The sequence below is a fragment of the Labeo rohita genome, chromosome 17 (assembly GCF_022985175.1).
Source record: "Labeo rohita strain BAU-BD-2019 chromosome 17, IGBB_LRoh.1.0, whole genome shotgun sequence".
NCBI lineage: Eukaryota > Metazoa > Chordata > Actinopteri > Cypriniformes > Cyprinidae > Labeo > Labeo rohita.
Window position 1 is genome coordinate 19,947,345 of NC_066885.1, and position 20,116 is coordinate 19,967,460.

The following is a 20,116-nucleotide window of genomic DNA, read 5'->3' on the forward strand; positions in this document are numbered from 1 at the left end:
GACAAATGTGTCTCAGCTGTGATATTTTCTAGCTAATTCTTCATCGTTTGAAGTGTAAAGAGTGTCAGAAAGATGTGTAGGTAAGACAGACAGACAGAGCGAAAAAAAGATGGGATTGTCTTTAAGAGAGAAGGCCATAAACGGAGACACAATAGTTGGGTGATGTTATCCCAGGGGGGAGTCCGGGAAAGATGAAAGACCTCGTCACCTCCCTGTAAGGAAGCTCTGTCTGGGAGGATGGGGCTGTTGAACGTCCTCGCTGCTATCACGTCTTGCTCTTTTATCTCCTTGACTATCTCCAAAGCCTGTCTGCGTTAGCATTTGTTTATTTAACTGCCGTTTTCTCCCCCTCAGCACAAAATGCTAATATGGTTTTTTGGTCATGGCGTGGCTCCAAATGCCCAAACGAGTCAAAAAAAAGTTTGATGCTTTGCCATGAGATCCTGCCTCTGGTTAGAAATATTATGAGAGCATGTGAATTTCACTTTCTGGTTATAAAAGTTTTATTGGTGGTACTGGTTGATGTTTATATGACATGTTGCTGGTCTTCCTTGTTGCTTTAGGGTGTTACTGTGTTGTGAAGTCCCAGTGTGTGGGATGAGTGTTGGGGCTGAGGGAAGGAACATATGGCAGAGAGCATTTAAAAGCGAGGGGATTATGTCCAAGGGGCTTTTTTCTGCCCCAGAGCTTTTTTCATTAGTGGCTTCAGTTTGTGCCATTCACACGGTTGGGTGTCCTACACCTACATATAAAATGAAAGCAGACGTTCTGCCAAATTTGGAAATTCTGTCTTTAATCATGTTGTTCCAAACATAAGACAAAAACATATTGTGAAGACTTTGCTGGTTGTGCTTTTCCATGCATTTGCAATGAATCAGGACTAAATCTTCCAAGTTTTAAAAAAGGATGCAAACGCACCATAAAATTGGTCTATACAACTAATACTCTATATTTAATGTAATTTGAAGTCATACAATGGTTATTTGTGATTTAACACTGAATTAACAACTTTATTTACTTATAATCTCTTCCTGTGAGCTGTTGACCATTGTGATTGTATCAAATCTGTGAGCTGAACTCACACTGAATCACATTTACCATTGTTCGGTGAAATTTCACAGGCAAAATCTAGTCATTTGCGTAGAAATCCACACATGAGTTTTATGAAAAATTTCCCCATGCAGATTTCACATGTATTTTGCCAGGTTGACAAACAGAAGGGTGTTTGGTTTGAAGGTGACTTCTATTATTAGGGCCTATATCACTCCCATTGTACTATACACAATGAAACTTAGATCTGATCCTTATTGTCATTTGTGACCCTGGACAAAACCAGTCATAAGGGAAAGCTGAAGGCTGAAATTTGAAAGCTGAATAAATAAGCTTTCCACTGATGTATGGTTTGTTAGGATAGCACAGTATTTGGATAGAAATACAACTATTTGAAAAACTGGAATCTGAGGGAGCAAAAAAATCAAAATGTTTAGAAAATCGCCTTTAAAGTTGTCTAAATTAAGTTCTTAGCAATGCATATTACTAAGCAAAAATTACGTTTTAATATATTTACGGTAGGAAATTTACAAAATGTCTTCATGGAACATGATCTTTACTTAATATCCTAATGATTTTTGTAAAAGAAAAATTGATCATTTTGACCCATACGATGTTTTGTTGGCTATTGCTACAAGTATACTCATGCTACTTGACTGGTTTTGTGTTCCAAGGTCACATTTATGTAATAAATCTACGGTAGGCTCTTGCTCGCACATGTTTTGGGAATACGCAGTGGTGCACACCGTTCTTTCGGACTTCCTGCACTTGTATATACCTCGAGATCCCCTAGTTTTTCTATTGTTAGATGATTCCATTCTCCAATTGAACGCTCATCAAAAAGGACCTTATCAGCTGCAAGTACTGCTGCCAAAAAGACTATTTTGCAGTTATGGATAGAACCATCCACTCCCATAACTTTTACTTGGCTATCATACTTCAAAGACATTGTCTTGCTGGAAGGGTACCACTGCCAGGCTCAAAGGACAACACTATTTGGAGTTGGTCAAATATTGCTGTGATGTTGCTAGATAGGCTGAAAAGTTGACATTCCTATGCTTATCTGGCCTTTATTTCTTTTATTTTTCTTCCTCTACTTTTGTACAAGTGGACGGCTTCATGGCATCTGGTTGTTAGTTCTTTTGAACTGTGAACTTTGAATTGTGATATGTTTCTGATGTAAAACTAAATCTGAATAAAAATGTTGATCAGAAAAAAAAGAAAGTGACTTCTATTTGAGCGATGCTTTATGCATCACTCCACTATTGACAGTAGCTTACTCTTCAAATTGAAACTGCGGATTGAAAATATGCGTAATGGGAACCTGTCAATTTCGCGCAAAACTCCCATGTATCGCAAAAAAAAAGTTTTTACACTCACATGAGGTGGTTTTTCAGGCAATTCAAAAAATAAATATTTTACAAAACTGCTATGGAAACCATTTTTTTGCATTTACAGGTCACATGACATGTGTAAAAAGTCATATGATCATTCTTCAATGTATTATAACCCCCAAGAAACACTTCATACATGGCTGCTCTCAAGTATAAGGAGCTTTCCCTGCCATTAATGCTTATGTACATGTCTGCAGTGTGTTACAGCTCTGACACGGCCACCGGAGCTGATCGCGGCCACTCTAATCAATGCTTATGTTTACCAGGCGCGCTGCACACTTTTCTGAAGTGGCTCTTTGTGTTGGTTCTGTGAAGATACACGCATACGCCTCTTTCAGTTAAAGACAGCCAAAATCCATTGCCATTACTTATCGGGAGAGGAAAAAAAGTCGCATAACAACGGTTAATAAAAACGGTGTCATTTCGCCGTACTTTTTTATTGACATTTATAAAATATTGTGAAAGTTTTGCATAAATCTGTAATGGAGACAGCCCTAGAGCCTGCAAAGTTTTGCAGAAATGTGACTTAGGGCTGGGTGATATGGCCAAAAAAAATTATCATGCAAAAATTTGATATTGATAATTATCACAAATCTTTTTTTTTTTTTTCCAAGTTTAAAGGCAGATTTTTGTTAATTAAGTTAACTTAATTAAGTTAATTTAGCCTTTAAACTATTTTTTATAGTCTATTTGACATGACAAACACTTCACATGTTTTAATTCTTTACACTTTCCCAGTCATTTTTCCTTTTCTGTCTTAATAGAAAAAACTATTTCTTAGTTTCTGTATTTTCATTGAGTGATATTATTTGAATATCATATTTAAAACCACACATATTGCATCTAAATACCATGGTAAAAATGTAACTACTGTGTATGGTTTTTAGGTATATGTCTGAAGAACAGCAAATACATTATAGTCTAAATACATTATAGCATAAATGCACTATACACTATAGCTTAATCACAGAAAATGCTGTAATTATATTCCATTACTCCTTTAATATATTTAAAACATATCTACATTAATAATACAGTAAAACTCGATATGAGTTTTCTGACACACATTTCAGACACAATACCATGGTGCAGATAGTGATACTACAGTAAATCCATAGTTAAATCATGTTGATTTCTAGTGTGGTTTGATGTGGTTCTTCTGTTTGTCAGCACTGTTAAACTAGATGAAATCACTGTTAGTGCTGTTTAGTGGTTGCGTGACTGAGTAAACACATGTAGTAAGTTCAAGTTGTGTAGCCGTTTCTAATTTTGAGCCGAGCAGATAATTGGTCTGAGTGGGGTGGTTCAAATGAGCAGAGCTGTTGCATTCCGCTTTTGGTGCATAAACATTATATTGAACATTTAGCGAACTCTTGTTATCGTTTTATCGAAAGAAAATTATATTTGCAGTAATAATCGTTTTATCGCTCAGCTCTAGTGACTACACCTTTAGTTGATTTTATAAATCATTAGCAACAATTGTCTCTACGTTCTACTTCAGATTACGATGCTTTTAGGAAATGCGTCCCAAATCAGTCTTTCAAAACAATTTTGTGAGGTGAATCAACTTAAAAATAACGATTTCGAAAAAACAAGGGCCTATGTCTTGATTTTTCCGTAATTTTCAGTTACAGAAAGTTCTGATGAAAAGAGTAAATCTATAAAACACATTATTCATCCTGTGAGTGCAGCCTTTTCCAGTTTCTTACTTTGTTTATTGTTGGAGGTAGGTCATTCTCCCTCTCTCTTGCTCTCTCTCACTCACTCTCTGTCTCAGTCTGGGTCAGGACGCCCTGACATTGGATCATGCTGACTTTATGAGGTTGCAAATTGGACACCCTACAAAAATCCACTATTTCTTCTTCCTGTGGGGAAAATGGAAACTGCTTTAAATGATTATTTTAAAGTCTTATTCTGTTGCAATCATATTTACTGACCACGGAGAGAGGTTGATTGTCTGATGAGTCACTGACATCAAATCAGCTAATATGAGCTGACTTCAGTCTCCACAGTCAGAGCGGCATGTTTGCGTGCAGTCAAAATCATGTCCTCAAATAACCTCTGGGTTACAGCTGTTTGCCTTAATAACAGTCATAGTCAGGATAACACTACATAACAGTAACAATTTCCTGTATTAATATACAATATGATGCACCATTTTAGTTTGGCTAATTCACATTTCCATTTAATTTTTTATAACAAATTGTATTTATTTTATTAAAGGTCATGGGGAATTCATATACAGGACACCTTCAGAGCACACGGTTTGAGGAGGTGCTGCACAACTCCATAGAGGCGTCACTGCGATCCAACACAGTAGTGCCTAGACCTGTGTTTTCTCAGCTGTACCTGGAAGCAGAGCAAAGGCCTTTTTCTCATGATGGTGAGCTTTCACCCTGTCTTCTGCGGTATCACACTCTTTAGAATACATTAATTTGTTTTGAAGTTTTTCAGTTTTATTATTTACTTTAATATTTATTGGCTTTTTGTTAATTTATTTTAATGTATTATTTACAGGTCGAGGAGATGAGGATGACGATGAAGAGGATGGCTCAGATTCAAACAGCCCTCCAATTCCATATCAAATGAAGCCTCCACCAGAGGGATCCTGTACTACAGATGGTGAGTTCATATGAGCCATATATAACAGAGCAGATCAATAATGACTATTTTAGCTGAAAGTCACTACATTTATAGCCATTCATACTGATGTACCTTCATAGAGTCAGTGTGTCCTGATACAAACTTGTGCAATTTCAGGGTTCTGTCAGGCAGGCAAAGACCTTCGGCTCTCGTCCATGGCCACCGAGTCTTTGGAAGTCCCTCCTGGGTTTTTACTTGTCGGAGCGAAATCTCCCAGTGTGCCTGATCACATTCTGGTGTGTGCGGTGGACCTGCGTTTTCTCCCCGATGAATGTGGACGTAATGCACTTTTAGGTAAGATGCACTAAACAGGATGCACCAGCATTTCAATTCCCTGCATTACAAAAAAAAGAGCCAGATTGTGAAGGAGAGGTAGAAAATGCCAAAGCCCTGATTTGGGTCAGGGTACCCTAACCTCAAGAGACCACATTTCCATTTGTCAGAGAGACATTGGTGGGTTTTTAATTTGGGTTTCTATGACCCTTATATATAGGCTTGATAGAGAAACAGCTAGAGAAACAGCATATCGACATGGCATTGGTAGTTGCCAGGCAGTTGTTAGTGTGTTCTGCTTGTTTGAGGTGGTTGCAAAGGCATTACTAGATTGTTTTATAGGGTGTTATAGGTAGTTGCTAAACAGGTGGATAGACATTTGCTAAATCATTCAGGATTGCTAGGTGCTTGGTGGATTGTTCTGGGCGGTTACAAAATAGCTGTATATAGTGTTGTCAAAAATATTGATGTTTCATACTGATACTGAAATATCTAAAACGGTTTCAGTACTTTTTATTCGCAGTATCAGTACACTGATATCAGCGGTGCTTTTTGACTATCTCTTCTCTCTGAAAGCCAGTTCACGCACACCACAAGTGCACACTGAAAATGGTATAGAATATCGATATAATATAAGAAATTCAGCTGTGATTACAACAGTAGAGCCCTGTGAATTCCACAATGTGGAAAACACAGAAAAAATCGAAGAAACCAGTTATAAAAATGGAATTTACTGTAAAATGCAGAATGTCACAGAATTTGCCAAATTTTGGATGAATAAATAAAAAGTAGGGCAGAACACTTAAATCAAAACACAGTATGGATTAGTGTCTGTTAATATTAAGCCGAAAAAGACTAAAAAATGAATCCTGTATGTTTTGCGTGTCTCTGTGTGAATGAATGGCGCAAATGCACGGTTTCGTTTACTACAAGCATACTGATCATCATCGAAGGTCAAAAAAAGTTTGGTTTAACTTGAAGAAACTGTGACAGAAATGTATTACTTAATGTAATGATACTACTACTGCTAATAAAATTATTATTGAGACAATTTTTAAGGAATATTTACCAGAGAAATTTACCAGAATTTATTTACCAGAAAAATTTAAATAAGCAACACAGTAGTTCTGAAATAAATAAAATAATATATATATATTTATAAAATCAACTAATTAGATATGCTTTGATTATTAAAATGCAATGAAACCAATTAAAAGGAATCTAGAAAATTAATGGAAAACACAGAATTGGATCAAAATAAAACTGAATTTGAGAAAAAAAAAAATAGTGCCTTAAAGGATTAGTTCATTTCCAGATCAAAATTTACAGATAATTTACTCACCCCCTTATCATCCAAGATGTTCATATCTTTCTTTCTTTAGTCGTAAAGAAAATATGTTTTTTGAGGAAAACATTTCAGGATTTTTCTCTATACAGCGGACTTCTGTGGTGCCCGTGAGTTTAAACTTCCAAAATGCAGTTTAAATGCATCTTCAAAGGCCTCTAAACGACCCCAGTCAAGGAAGAAGGGTCTTATTTAGTGAAATGATCAGTTATTTTCTAAAGAAATATACAGTTGATACACTTTTTAACCACAAATCCGTGTTTAGCTCTGCGATGCGCATGCATACTCTGTGCACTCCGGTTCAAGACAGTTAGGGTATGTCTTATGCTCTCCACCAACTTCTAAATCGTCCTACATCGCTGTTTTACATTCTTTATAAAAAAAACAACACTACTCATTACACATGTTCTGAGAGGTTGCTAAAGTGTTGCTGTTGGTTTGCTAGACAGACAGAGTGATCGTGACTTGGTTGTTGCTGTGTTCTGAGTGAGTTTGCTTGGCAGTTGCTATGCAGTTTCTAGAGTGCTATGTGATCGGTAGAGTGTTCTGTGTGGCTACTGGGACTGGTACAGTGGTGGACGAAGTACACAAGTTGAGTACTTGAGTAAAAGTACAGATACGTATAATAAAATATTACTCCAGTAAAAGTAAAAGTGCTCCTCTTTCAATTTTACTCGAGTGAAAGTACAAAAGTACCCAATTTTTTATGTACTTAAGTAAAAAAGTACTGATAGATTAATTTTGCAATTTTAAATAGGCTACTTAATTGAATTTTATATTAGCACATATTTGTTTTTATAATCCTACTCATAAAAAAACCTGGGATTTTCCCAAAAAATACATTTTTGTTGTTGATATGGACTATATTGACGAAAGTGATATAGTAATATTCAATGTGTAGCTTACACTGCAATGTACCGAGACAAAACAGATTTGACAATCATATATTCAACAGTAAGAAAAAAGTGTTTTAAAGCTTGTTTTGCATAACGTCACAGTTATATATGACATGAGAATAAGGCCTAAAGTTAGCGAGAACATTTTAAGGAAATATTTACATAATGATTATTTCCTTTCCTTTGATAATTACTGTAGTTACCATGATCTGAACATCACATCCTTTCTTTTTCCCTCGGATGTAATCTATCTAGGTGGTTGAATAAAAATATGTGGACTTTATATCTAAAAATTATCTTAACTTAGCACCAGCAAGCAGCTAGACAGTTAGCATCAGCTAACAATATTTACTTATTTTCAGTATAGTTGAATAAACATTATATCTGTCTACTCTAGCTGATCCAAACAATATAAACATTTATACTGTTGCAAAACAATATATAAACAGACGTCACGTAGGGCTAGCATTTTAGTAAAACTGCTAACGTTATATCAGCGAGGAATATGAACGTGCATGAGTTATTTTATTTAAGCTGTTATTAAAATTTTTCGTTTTTGATGTGTCTGAATTCAAGCATTTCAGTGCGCTTAAACAGATCACCTTTTACAGCAGATGTAATTCACAAACAACGGACGGCTTTGACCTAAATATGATTTTCAGTTATAAAAATACGAAAATTCGACCTTGGTAACTTACTTTTCGCGGCATCGGTCGCGCGCACACAAGATCTCCCGGTTTTTACTTGTGAATTCATTTGACTGGAGACTCGCTCTAAACGGATCACTTGAATCAATGAGTTGTCGATTTGAGAACAGCTGCAATCGGATCATTCCAATTCGTGAATGAATCGTTTGGTGCGATTGGCGAATCAGTTTAACAGGTTCATTGAAAAGAATCAGTTTGTTCATGAATCAGACACCGCTTGTGCGTCTCAGAGCACGTGATATTTTATAAGGAGTAACGATATGTTTATGAAATGTAGTGAAGTAAAAAGTACGATATTACGCTTTGGAATGTAGTGAAGTAAAAGTGAAAGTTACTCAAAATAAAACTACTCCAGTAAAGTACAGATACTTGAAAAATGTACTTAAGTACAGTAACGAATTACAACTACTTCGTTACTGCCCACCACTGGACTGGTAGTTGTTATGCAGCTGTAAGACAGACTAGGTAGATATATAGCTATATCTATGGTGCATAAGGTCTATAGCAACAGCCTCTGGCAACAAAAAAGAGCAAAAGATAAAGAGAGAGAGGTAGAAATGGGAAAGCCCTAATCACAGAGCCAGTTCCTGGGTCAGGGTACCCCAACCTCATGGGACCACATTTTCATTTGTCAGAGAGACATTTTAAGCTCTTTAATTTGGGTTTCTATGGCCCTCATCTCCGCTCAGCTCCCTTGCCCCTGTTGATGGTTCGTGGCTATGGAAACTGGGCTCTCATCTATTCAATGTCTCTATTTTAGATAACTGTTCTTGGTCTTCAAGGAATGTAGACAACATCTGGGCACTCAAAGACATACATGAAAGAACATATTCACCGAATCTCGTCTGTTGTAGGTTTCTCAGGGAACTGCATGGGCTGCGGAGAGAAGGGCTTCCGCTACTTCACTGAGTTTGCCAATCACATCAACCTGAAGCTCACCACACAGCCTAAGAAGCAGAAGCACTTAAAGTACCACCTGCTCAGAAATGCGCAGGGCATTCTGGTCAAGGGACCACCAATCTGCTGGAAGGGAATAGGTAAGATCGAACAGAAATTATTAGACAATAAAGGTACCATTTTACAGTTTATGTGAATGGGCATCCTTCTTTACAAGCATATAGCATCAGCAACACTTCTGTGGTGGAATATTGACAACCAGCGACTAGCAGAAGGGTTAACATGACCCTGTTTTGCATCCTGGGTCAGCCTGACCCATTCAGCAGCGCTTGCTTTTTCAGACTGACGGTCCAGATGGCCAGCACACCTAGTTTTGCTCACTGCTACCATGGTGACCTGTCAACACTGAGCAGGAAGAGCTTTGGCAGTGTATGTGCATATTCAGAGAGCATTACATGCTTCACAAAAAATGCTTCCAACTGATGAACAATCAAACAGCCAATCAGAGTCAAATGTTGATGCAGACGCTATTATATTTATAGTTATTGCGTGGTTGCTACAGCATGTCTAAGATGATGCTAGGGTCCTTGTCGTTTCAAGAGCATTCCTAGGTGGTCACTAAGTTGTTTTGGGTGGGATCTTTCCTGGCCCCCCAAGTGTGATATTCTTCAATGGTAGTCTGTGGGTTTTTCAGCTGTTTTTTAATTTATGCTAAGGATTGTTTTACTGTGGTTTATGGATTTTTTTTCTCATGATTTGTGCAGACAGCCGAATGAGACATGCAGTCTGTAATGCAGCTGCTGGAGCAGAGGAACAATCAGGACATGGACCCACTGACCTGCTTCCCAGTTCAGGGCACACAGCCTTGAACACTATTAACCATGCAGGTAGGAAATGCATAGTTTGTTAAAGGATTACTTCACTTCCAGAATAAAAATTTCCTGATAATTTACTCAACCCCATGTTATCCAAGATCTTCATGTCTGTCATGCTTCAGTTGAAAAGAAATGAAGGTTTCTGAGGAAAATATTCCAGGATTTTTCTCCATATAGTGGACATATAATGATGGCCAGTGGGTTGAAGGTCCAAACTGCAGTTTCAATGCAGCTTCAAAGGGCTCTACACGATCCCAGACGAGTAATAAGGGTCTTATCTAGCAAAACGATGTGTCATTTTCTAAAAGAAATTAAATTTTATTTACTTTTTAACCACAAATGCTCATCTTGCACTAGCTTGACCTCACGTAATCACACATGTGTGACGTAGGCGAGAGTACCAACCCAGTGTTTACAAAGCGAACGTGCAAAGAAAGTCAAAGGCACTTTACAAAAAAAGGTAAAACAACAATGTCGGACAATTTTGAAGTTGTAGGAGAAAATAAGATGAGTTTTTCACCCTACCTTTTTGAACCGGCGTACACAGGCAAAGAACAAACCACGTGTGACATTTCTAATGTAATTACGTAATGTGTGAAGCTGTGGACGTGCATCGAAGAGCTAGAAAAAGACCAATTGTTTCGCTAGATAAGACCCTTATTCCTTGACTGGGATCTTGTAGAGCCATTTGGAGCTGCATTGAAACTGCAGTTTGGACCTTAAACCCGTTGGCCACCACTGAAGTCCGCTATATGGAGAAAAATCCTTGAATGTTTTCCTCAAAAAAAATTCTTTTTGACTGAAGGAAGAAAGACATAACCATCTTGAATGGCATGGGGGTGTGTAAATCATCAGGAATTTTTTATTCTGGAATTGAACTAATCCCTTAGAATGGGTTGAACAGACAAAACTGTCTATTTTGTTGCTAAATTTAGAACTTTTCCTGTCCCCATCAAACAGATCTGAACACCCAACTCCATTTATCTGAGGGTTCCCCTCCATTAACCAATGGCAGTCATGTTCCTGTACCCCAGCAGCCTCCGGCTCAGCCTGGAATAGTGGCTAATGGTCCTGGAAGGCCCACAGGAATAGGTAATCCTGCCCCCTGGCAGTCACTATTCACTTAGTGTTTATATTTCAAACTTGGATCAGAGAAAAAGGAAACCTCAATTTTACAGGGGCGGTCCCTAAACCAATCCCCCCCCTCTGGACTTCACACCTCCGATGAAAGAGAGCAGCCCTTTTGAAACGTTTAAATGCTTTAAAAAGAGGCAGCTGTATTGTCTAAGCCCTTTCCTCCTCCTCTTTTGTTGTTGGTGTCTGTCATTATTCAGCATTTGGGGCTGTAAAAGATCCCTCTCTTTTCTTTCAGCACTCTCTGACTATCACCTCCATAAAGTGCTGCTATAAAGTCTCTTCCCTTCTCTCTCCTGCTCTCTGTCTGCGTTGTAAAACGTGAGACTTCCTTCCTGATGCTTTGGTTTTCATTAGGATCTAACACATTGCCCCTTCTTTACTGTTTCTCTTTGCATATAAAGCGACATATGCGCTTGCATTTACAGTTTGGTTAATGTATAACATAATATATCACTTCCTATGACACCAAAACCTGCCTTTAAAGTGAATTTACATTCTGTTGTTTTTAGATTTACAATTACACAAAAAAAGGAAAGTTTGGTAGGGTAAACTTTGAGCTTGGGAAAGACTAGAGAAGGCTTTTAAAGACTTTTAGAAAAAGGTTTTAAAAAACTTGACGCTACAATTTTATAGATAGATAGATAGATATATAGATAGATAGATCCTATTGACCAGTTGTCCTGCTTTTCAAGGCTCCATGGCAAATTCTGGGCCTCCCAAGAAGAGGCACAAGGGATGGTCCCCAGAATCCTCTGCTTCTACAGAAGTCGCCCCCAAACCTGCTCCCAACAGCACGACTAATGGCACTAAATCAGGTAGACACACTCATATCACTACTGACGTTCAAACCAAAGTTGTGCTCATTTACCCCCTTCTTGTGTTGTGAACAAATCTGTCCTGCTTGTAGGATTTAGGGATATTGGAGGTGGGGGTGGCAGTGGGGGATGGATATTTCCTAAATTGCACTGTTAGGATATTAAAAGATCAGTGAGCAGCCATATTTGGGTATCGTTCGGACACAAAATTTCTGCTTCTACATTTCCACATATTATTTACCAGGAATACTGTGATATCTTATATAGTTGTTGTAATGAAAATGAAAGCAATTAGTGCTGATATAAATATGATATAATACATAACATTATGCAGCATTGGGAGGCCTCATGGCTGGGAGGCTTAAAGGGATAGTTTACCCAAAAATTATTTCCTCACCCACTTGTCGTTCCAAACCCATAAGACCTTCATTTATCTTTGGAACACAAATTAAGATATTTTGCCATCTATGCAGAGTCAGAAAGCTCTCGGATTTCATCAAAAATATCTTAATTTGTGTTCCGAAGATGAACAATGGTTGTACAAGTTTGGAACGACATAAGGGTGAGTAATTATTGACAGAATTTTCATTTTTGGGTGAACTATCCCTTTATGGCTAGAGAACAAAACAATTGAGGATGTAACTCAAAACCCCAGGGCTATTTCCACCCTTGTATCTGAGTGCCAAAAATGTGATGTGATCTGACTGCAGCACATGCATCTGCCAAAGAGGCCTTAATAATTATAGATATGTTTGCTTTTCGTCAAACCTGAACATAGTGTTCTTCTGATTTCCTCTGGAGTCCACCGAGCAAACACTCAAAAAAGCAACACTATTTAAAAATAATGGGTGACTCATCATGACTTATTATAGCAATTTTTCAAATGTTACCCAAGACAGTGGTTCCCAACCTTTTGTCCTTAATGCTCCCTCCTTACATATAAGAATTTTTGCATTCATATTTGACCTCAAAGCATATATGAAGAGTTCAGATGCAAAACCAGCTAAATCCATCTGACAGATTTCCTTCTGGCTACTTTGTATAGGTTTCTATGTAAGTACCGGTACTTCTGATTGGGCTGAGGCTGGAATTTAGCGAGTTTGAAGTAAAAGTATTTGATGGATGTGTTCTATGTGTCAGTAGCATTCACTCAGTATCATTATCTCATTTTTGACCAAGATGGCTTTTAGCTGGTTTTGCATCTGAACTATTCATATGTTCCAATGCCCCCCTTGCAAACTCTGACTCAAGGCAGGTTGAGAGCCATTGACTCAAAATATATAGTAATTGTGATTGCTTTTGGGGACTGTGTTTATTAAAAATGAAAATTTTGTCATTAATTACTCACCCTCATGTCGTTCCAAACCCGTTAGACCTTCGATCATCTTCGAAACAAAAAGACATTTTTGGTGAAATCCGAGAGCTTTTTGACTCTGCATACACAGTACCGCAACTGACACATTCAAGGCCCAGAAAGGTAGTAAGGGCATCATTAAAATAGTCCATGTGACATCAGTGGTTCAACCATAATTTTATGAAGCTACAAGAATACGTTTTGAACGCACGTCGAAGACTGACATGGAAGAGAAGAAAAAATAATAAAGTCATTTTTTTGTTTTCTTTTGAACGTGGCAGTTGCATTTCTGTCTATGCAGGGTCAGAAAGGTCTCTGATTTCATAAAAAATATCTTTAATGACAGTTACATTTTTGGGTGAACTATCCCTTTAAGTCTTTATGTGCATGCTCAGACCACTTCGAGTAAGTCAAGTGAGTACTGAAAATTATGTACACTATTATATCAGCTATAAAGTGTGAATGTGTTTGCCCTCAGCGGACACCGGGACATCTGGGTGTTTGTCTATGGGGTCCTCGCCACCAATTGCCCCTGGGGAGTCTGTCACAGTGCCTGATCACCTGCTCCAAACTTGTGGACTACGACCGGTTATTTTTAAAGGTAAATCTAAATATTGTTTTGCTTTTTCTATATTTAAATTTACAATAATGCCAGTTTCCATTCAGAAAATGTACGAAATGAACTAAAATTGGCTGTATGTATGTTTATAGAAAATATAAGAACAACCTGGACATATTTAAACTATGTGTTTTCTATGGTTTGTGTCTGTTTTGTCTATTGTGAAACTGTGATAGCATTTCCCACCATTTTATCTTGGGCCAGCTGTTCAGTTAGACTGTGTTTGTTTTTCGTCTGTAGGGCACGGGACACTGCCACATTTGTGTGGGAACCTCGGGGATGTGCTGGTGAGTGGCCTGCTGCAGAAATGCTATCGCAGTTCCCAGAATCTCCCACGAGTCTACGAGCAGTACGGCACCGCTCCCATTCAGCCCATCTCCACTGAGATGCTCATCCTGCTGACTGTCTACTATCTAGTGCAGCTTGGTGAGAAGTATTTCATACACCTTCCACACAGAGCCCAAAGAGTAAACATTTTGATGCCTGGGACTATGCATAATTATTTGTGTACGAACAGTATGTGTAAGTGTATTTACCTACCATGTTACAACAGCACCTGACCAGGCTCCTCTGATGGAAGACTTGGAGCAGATCTTCATGCGTTCCTGGCGTGAGTCACACCTGACGGAGATCCGGCAGTATCAGCAGACACATGCACAGTTTCCACCTCCTCTCCCCTGCCTCGCACAGCCCCTCACTCCCTCTCAGCTCCCCTGGCTGGCCAAACTGGCCACCAGCTCATGCGGGGAAGGAGTTCTGGTGCTGGATACGGCGCCCTCTCTGGCTGAAGCGCTGGAGGATACCTTCCACAGACTAGTAGATGGCAGATTGAGGCAGACCAATTATGTGGTGATCATCTGCATGAACAGGAGCCAGGAAATAGAGTCATGTGTGGTTGTAACAGGTATGTGGGTTACAAATGTACTACTACTAGTAATAATAAAAGGAAATTAAATTGAAATTGAATCAATAGTTTTACAATATCTACCTTTTCACAAAGGGAAGCACCAGACTCGTGCTCTAGCTGAGAGTCTTCTCTCTCCCAGTGATTGTGTGAGAGAGATCGTCCATGAGTTGTCTTCTGGGATGGCAGTAGAGTTGGGATCCTATTTCAGTTCTTTGGGTCCAGGTAAGACTTCTGTTCTAATTCATGGATCTCACCTCTGCGGTTTCCCCATATAGCATTTAAGTGCTTCTCTATACCATTTATCAGATGGAGATGTGGAGGCCTTGCTGGAGAAAGCTAGTCCTGAGAACGTTGCCCAGTATTCTGTCTTAGAACCATCAGGAGACAGTCCTAAAGCCAAGTGTGCTGGTAAGACTGATTTGTGCGTGAAAGCATCCGAGTTATGAATTTAATGAGATATATACATTGAGTATAAAGTGTGTTAACACTTCGTATTTTTCAATAGAATACTCCATAGAGTGGCACGAGATTCGGCCCATACAGCTTGCCGTGGCTCGGAAGCTGCTCTCGCATGTTTGCGCCATCGCCGATTCCAGCACACAGAACCTGGACCTTGGTTCCTTCGACAAGGTTGAGTTCTTAATCTGCGTTCCGCCTTCAGAGGTCACTTTTCATCAAGTCGTTCTTCACCTGTGGAACTCAGGTAGAGTACCGGCACTCAATACCCATGTGTCTCTACTGCACCTTTACAAAAAAGAATACTTGAAGTTAATTTTATCAAGTAAAGTTTAAGTGAACTAAATCAGTGTCCTAGTATGTCTTGGAATTAAATTGGCCCACATGGTTATAAAAGTATATTTTTAAGTGTACTTTAAAGGGATAGTTAACCCAAAAATCTCTCCCTCATGTCGTTCTAAACCTGTAAGATCTTTGTTCATCTTTAGAACACAAATTAAGATATTTGTGATGAAATCCAAGAGCTTTCTGACCCTGCATAGACAGCAATACAACTACCATGTTCAAGGCCCAAAAAGGTAGTAAGGACATTGTTAAAAAAATAGTAAAAAAAAAAGTAAAAAAAAAAAAAAAAAGTAATGAAAAATATCTTAATTTCGGAAGGTGAAAAGTCTTATGGGTTTGGAACAACGCTTAAATATATACAGTATATACATTATAAAAATACATCTGATGGGTCAAATGTATAGATTTTTCCTTTATGGCAAAAATCATTAGGATATTAAGTAAAGATCATGTTCCATGAAGATATTTTGTAAATTTCCTACCGTAAATATATAAAAATGTAATTTTTGATTAGTAATATGCATTGCTATGAACTTCATTTGGACAACTTTAAAGGCGATTTTCTCAGTATTTAGATTTTTTGCACCCTATGATTCCAGATTTTCAAATAGTTGTATCTCAGCCAAATCTTGTTCTTTCCATACATCAACAGAAAGCTTATTTATTCAGCTTTCAGATGATGTATAAATCTCAATTTCGAAAAATTTACACTTATGACTGGTTTTGTGTACCTTGGATATTATACAATGTGCATACATACAAATGTTTTGGAAAAAGACACATTTTTCAAGACGTTTCCAACTCTGACTTTAGACTAACTCTGTAGAATGGCCCATATATGACAGTATAAGCCAAGTATGAGCTTTGAAAACTACACGAAAAAGCAATATTCTTCAAAAGTTTGGAAACGCCCTAAAAAAATGGGTTTTGGACAATATTGGCATGAATCCTTTTTAATTTGATAATTTTGCACTGATAAGGGACAACATAAACTAAGAAAACATATTTTATTACATAAACAGTTTATACATAGAAAAAACTTTTTCGATTCATCAAAATATCCACCATTAGCAGCTATTACAGATCTGCATAATCTGGGCCTAAATTCATTGTATTCTAAACTTAATTGGCAATCTACTGTTGAAGCTATTAAGGTGTGCTGACCCAAAAATCTTTTAAAAACCTGGGCCAAGTTTAAACCAGTAACCACGCATCACAGCTGGCAAAGGGGCATGTCTGACTTTGACATGAATATATTGCCATTATTATGTAATCAAACTGAAAATTATTATTGCTGGTCTTCAATGATAATGTCAAGTTACTTTAATGTATTTGCACCAAAAAATGATAAGGATTTATGCTGATATCGTCCAAAACCACACTTTGCCAAACTTTTGGAGGGCAGTGTATTTCCCTTTAAAACTGCAAGTTGATGTCTTGTCCTTTTGTAAAATGTAAGTTCATTTTACATCGCAGGCTTTTGAGCAATTAGATTATGTACTGCAAATAGATCTCACCTCCTCCTGTTGTATTTACAGGGGTGTTACGGGAATTAGGACTGGACCAAGACTGCTTGTCGCAGAAGGAGGCTGAGCAGTATGTAGTAAAGCTAAATCAGAGTGCAGTGGGAAAAATCAACAGCCTCATTCAGAAATCCAAGATGAACCCCTACACGCTCTTCATATTAGTGCACGATCACGCACACTGGGACATCAGCAGGTATGTGACCTCACATGATTCTCCTTTAAGCCTCTTCTTTGATTGGCTGTTGGTGGAACTCTGTATTTTTATTCTTACAACAGTGGCCAGTGCAGTGGAGGAGACTCCAACTCGGGACTAGTGGACGGTCTGCTGAACTGCAGGCAGATTCGAGATGCTCCCAACATCCTGACACTCCACGTGACTTCGTTCCCCTTCACCTTGCAGACTCAATACACACGCATCAGCCCTTACAATGAAATCCACTGGCCTTCTGGATTCAGCAATGTAAGAATACCACATATTATCTATTTAAAACAATAAGTTAAGTTTCTGAAAAACTGAAACTTTGAAATCCCCCATAGTGGTTAACCATGACCACAGAACTTCTTGCTAATTCCGAAAGATTTTACAAATTTAATCCATCTGTTTTTTTAACACCTAGGATGTAGATCTTTATCACGAGAAGACAAAGTACTTCGGTGTATCTGAGCTGCTAGAGACGACCCGCTCTGGAAGTGGCCTTCCTTTGCTACGATATGACAGTTCATTTGAGAGCATGGCTGCTGCTCTGGAAGAGAGGTTTGTTTTTAGTGCTATTTTTTTAAATATTGCAGCTATTAATGTATTTGAGTGGCAAATCAATTTAGGAAGATTTTTAAAGGATCTTGTTGTTAAAGGATCTCTCCTTACGTCTCCTCAGGTTCCCAAAACTACACAGTGCGGTGATTCGCACCCATGTGCTGATCCAGCATTACTCTTTGGCCTTGATGGCAACAGCAGGCGGTCAGGCTTTACAGGCTCTGCAGAAGCACATCTCAGTGGAAACGCTGGAGATGGTGCAGTGCCTCCTCAACACATCCCAGAGATGTCCCAGCCGACATGGTCACATGCTGCTCCTGAGGATCCCCTCACCGGCTCTGGCTGCCTTTGCTCATCAGCGCCTCTGTCATGTCCGCAACAGACTCGGCCTTCACAAGCAGTTTGAGATCGTCCTGGGGGATCCATGCTCTGCTCTCAGTGTAGGAAAACACTTCTTGGACCAACTGAGGGTATTTAATTTTAATCTATTGGTTTATTGGGTTTTTTTAATTACATTTTGTGTCATTTATCCTTGTGTACATATTCTTCATTATACCCCTAAATCGTAGATCCTTTTGCTTTTTATGTCTCAAGGTATGGCTGAAGATCTTGGACCCAGACTGGGCTCCTCGGACATATCTAGAGCTGGAGGCTTTACCCTGTATCCTCATCTTAACCGGCATGGATCCACTTGGAGAGTCTTTACCCAGGTGAAACACTCACAGGAAGAGTTTTTCGACCTGTGGCTTGATGCAGAGTTGCTTATGTAAAATTTTAGACAACATTACAGGCATCCAGCTGTTAAATACCGTCTTTTTTATTCCATTTCATATATTTAAAGGTGCCTGCTTTAAGAATAGTTTCTAAAAATCGTTTACACAAATTAGCAAGCTTTCAAAGGCCCATTTATAATTGGTTTGTTTGTCCAAATAATGGCTTGGTTAAATTGTACAGGTCAGCAGGACTTCAGAAAAATTAGGCCCTTTTCAAAATAGTTTTGACAAATGTTTTATTTTATTTTATTTTATTTTATTTTATTTTATTTTATTTTGCTGGTAACACTATACAGTAAGGTTCATTAGTTAACATTAGTTAACATTAGTTAACTACTTTAGTTAACATGAACTAAGAATAAACAATACTTCACTAACGCATTGTTAAAATCAAAAGTTGTGCTTGTTAACATTAGTTAATGCACTGTGAATTAACATAAACAAAGATTAATACTGTAATAAATGTATTGTTCATTGTTCATGTTAGTTAAAACTTGTTGTAAGGTTTTATTTTATTTTATTTTATTTATTTTATGGCACAGGCTATTTGACAGAGTTTTATTACATTCAAAATGTTTTTTTGTTTTGTTTTTTTTGCCTTAATTTTAAAATCACTATGTAACCTATGCATATCTCCATGCAAGCTTGGAAATTCTTAGAAATGATTGCAGATGTCTATATATATATATATATATATATATATATATATATATATAGTGACTATTTCAGATAGATAGCAAATAGCAGTAGTGTAGACTAAAACATGCTAGCAAGCTTAAGTTATTCAATTTGGGAGCATCTGTTCTTTTCAATAGATCATTCAAAACAATTCACAAAATAGTATGAATGGTTCATTAGTGAATCAGTCTGAATCTACATGAATCATTATTCATTAATTCCATTATTACACATGACTAGAGATGGAAAGTCATGGAAGTTCTTTAGTCATATAGAGTCTTGGGAAAGGACCAGATCTTTAAACACAAGCTTTACTTTCATGGTTTATACTTAGGCTTACCATGTTGTTCCTCTATCCTCAGATCTCTGAAGTACTGTGACCTGCGTGTTATCAGCTTCTGGTCTCTGCAGCGCACCACTCTCGAGCAGGAGCTGGGATTGGCCGCATACCTGCTGAAGACAAAACAAGATGGCCAGCATGAACCGCACACACGCTGTGACCTGTCTGAGAGTGACCCTGAAAAACTCAGCAGCACTGACAACGAAGACGAGGAGGTTGTAGTGGATGGTCAGTATTGCAAAGCCAGAAAACATGAAGCATTTACTAAACTGAGAATAAACCTTTTTGTTTTAAATGTATCGAAAATGATGAGGGTACACATAAACACTACA

The 20,116-nt window shown here is 38.0% G+C and overlaps 1 protein-coding gene across 1 annotated transcript in view; it reads left to right on the plus strand.

The window, feature by feature from the left end:
• Positions 1–20,116, plus strand: part of greb1 (growth regulating estrogen receptor binding 1) — a 31,791-nt gene that overhangs the window by 3,535 nt on the left and 8,140 nt on the right. Inside the window, exons 2-20 of the mRNA XM_051133254.1 lie at positions 4,668–4,827; positions 4,962–5,066; positions 5,205–5,381; positions 9,163–9,345; positions 9,970–10,092; positions 11,041–11,172; positions 11,910–12,032; positions 13,865–13,987; positions 14,246–14,431; positions 14,559–14,909; positions 15,006–15,134; positions 15,219–15,320; positions 15,418–15,615; positions 17,252–17,432; positions 17,516–17,699; positions 17,857–17,993; positions 18,115–18,463; positions 18,588–18,703; positions 19,807–20,012. Coding sequence (XP_050989211.1) covers positions 4,671–4,827; positions 4,962–5,066; positions 5,205–5,381; positions 9,163–9,345; positions 9,970–10,092; positions 11,041–11,172; positions 11,910–12,032; positions 13,865–13,987; positions 14,246–14,431; positions 14,559–14,909; positions 15,006–15,134; positions 15,219–15,320; positions 15,418–15,615; positions 17,252–17,432; positions 17,516–17,699; positions 17,857–17,993; positions 18,115–18,463; positions 18,588–18,703; positions 19,807–20,012 — 3,262 coding nt within the window. The 5' untranslated portion in view covers positions 4,668–4,670. The remainder of the gene's footprint in view (positions 1–4,667; positions 4,828–4,961; positions 5,067–5,204; positions 5,382–9,162; positions 9,346–9,969; positions 10,093–11,040; positions 11,173–11,909; positions 12,033–13,864; positions 13,988–14,245; positions 14,432–14,558; positions 14,910–15,005; positions 15,135–15,218; positions 15,321–15,417; positions 15,616–17,251; positions 17,433–17,515; positions 17,700–17,856; positions 17,994–18,114; positions 18,464–18,587; positions 18,704–19,806; positions 20,013–20,116) is intronic.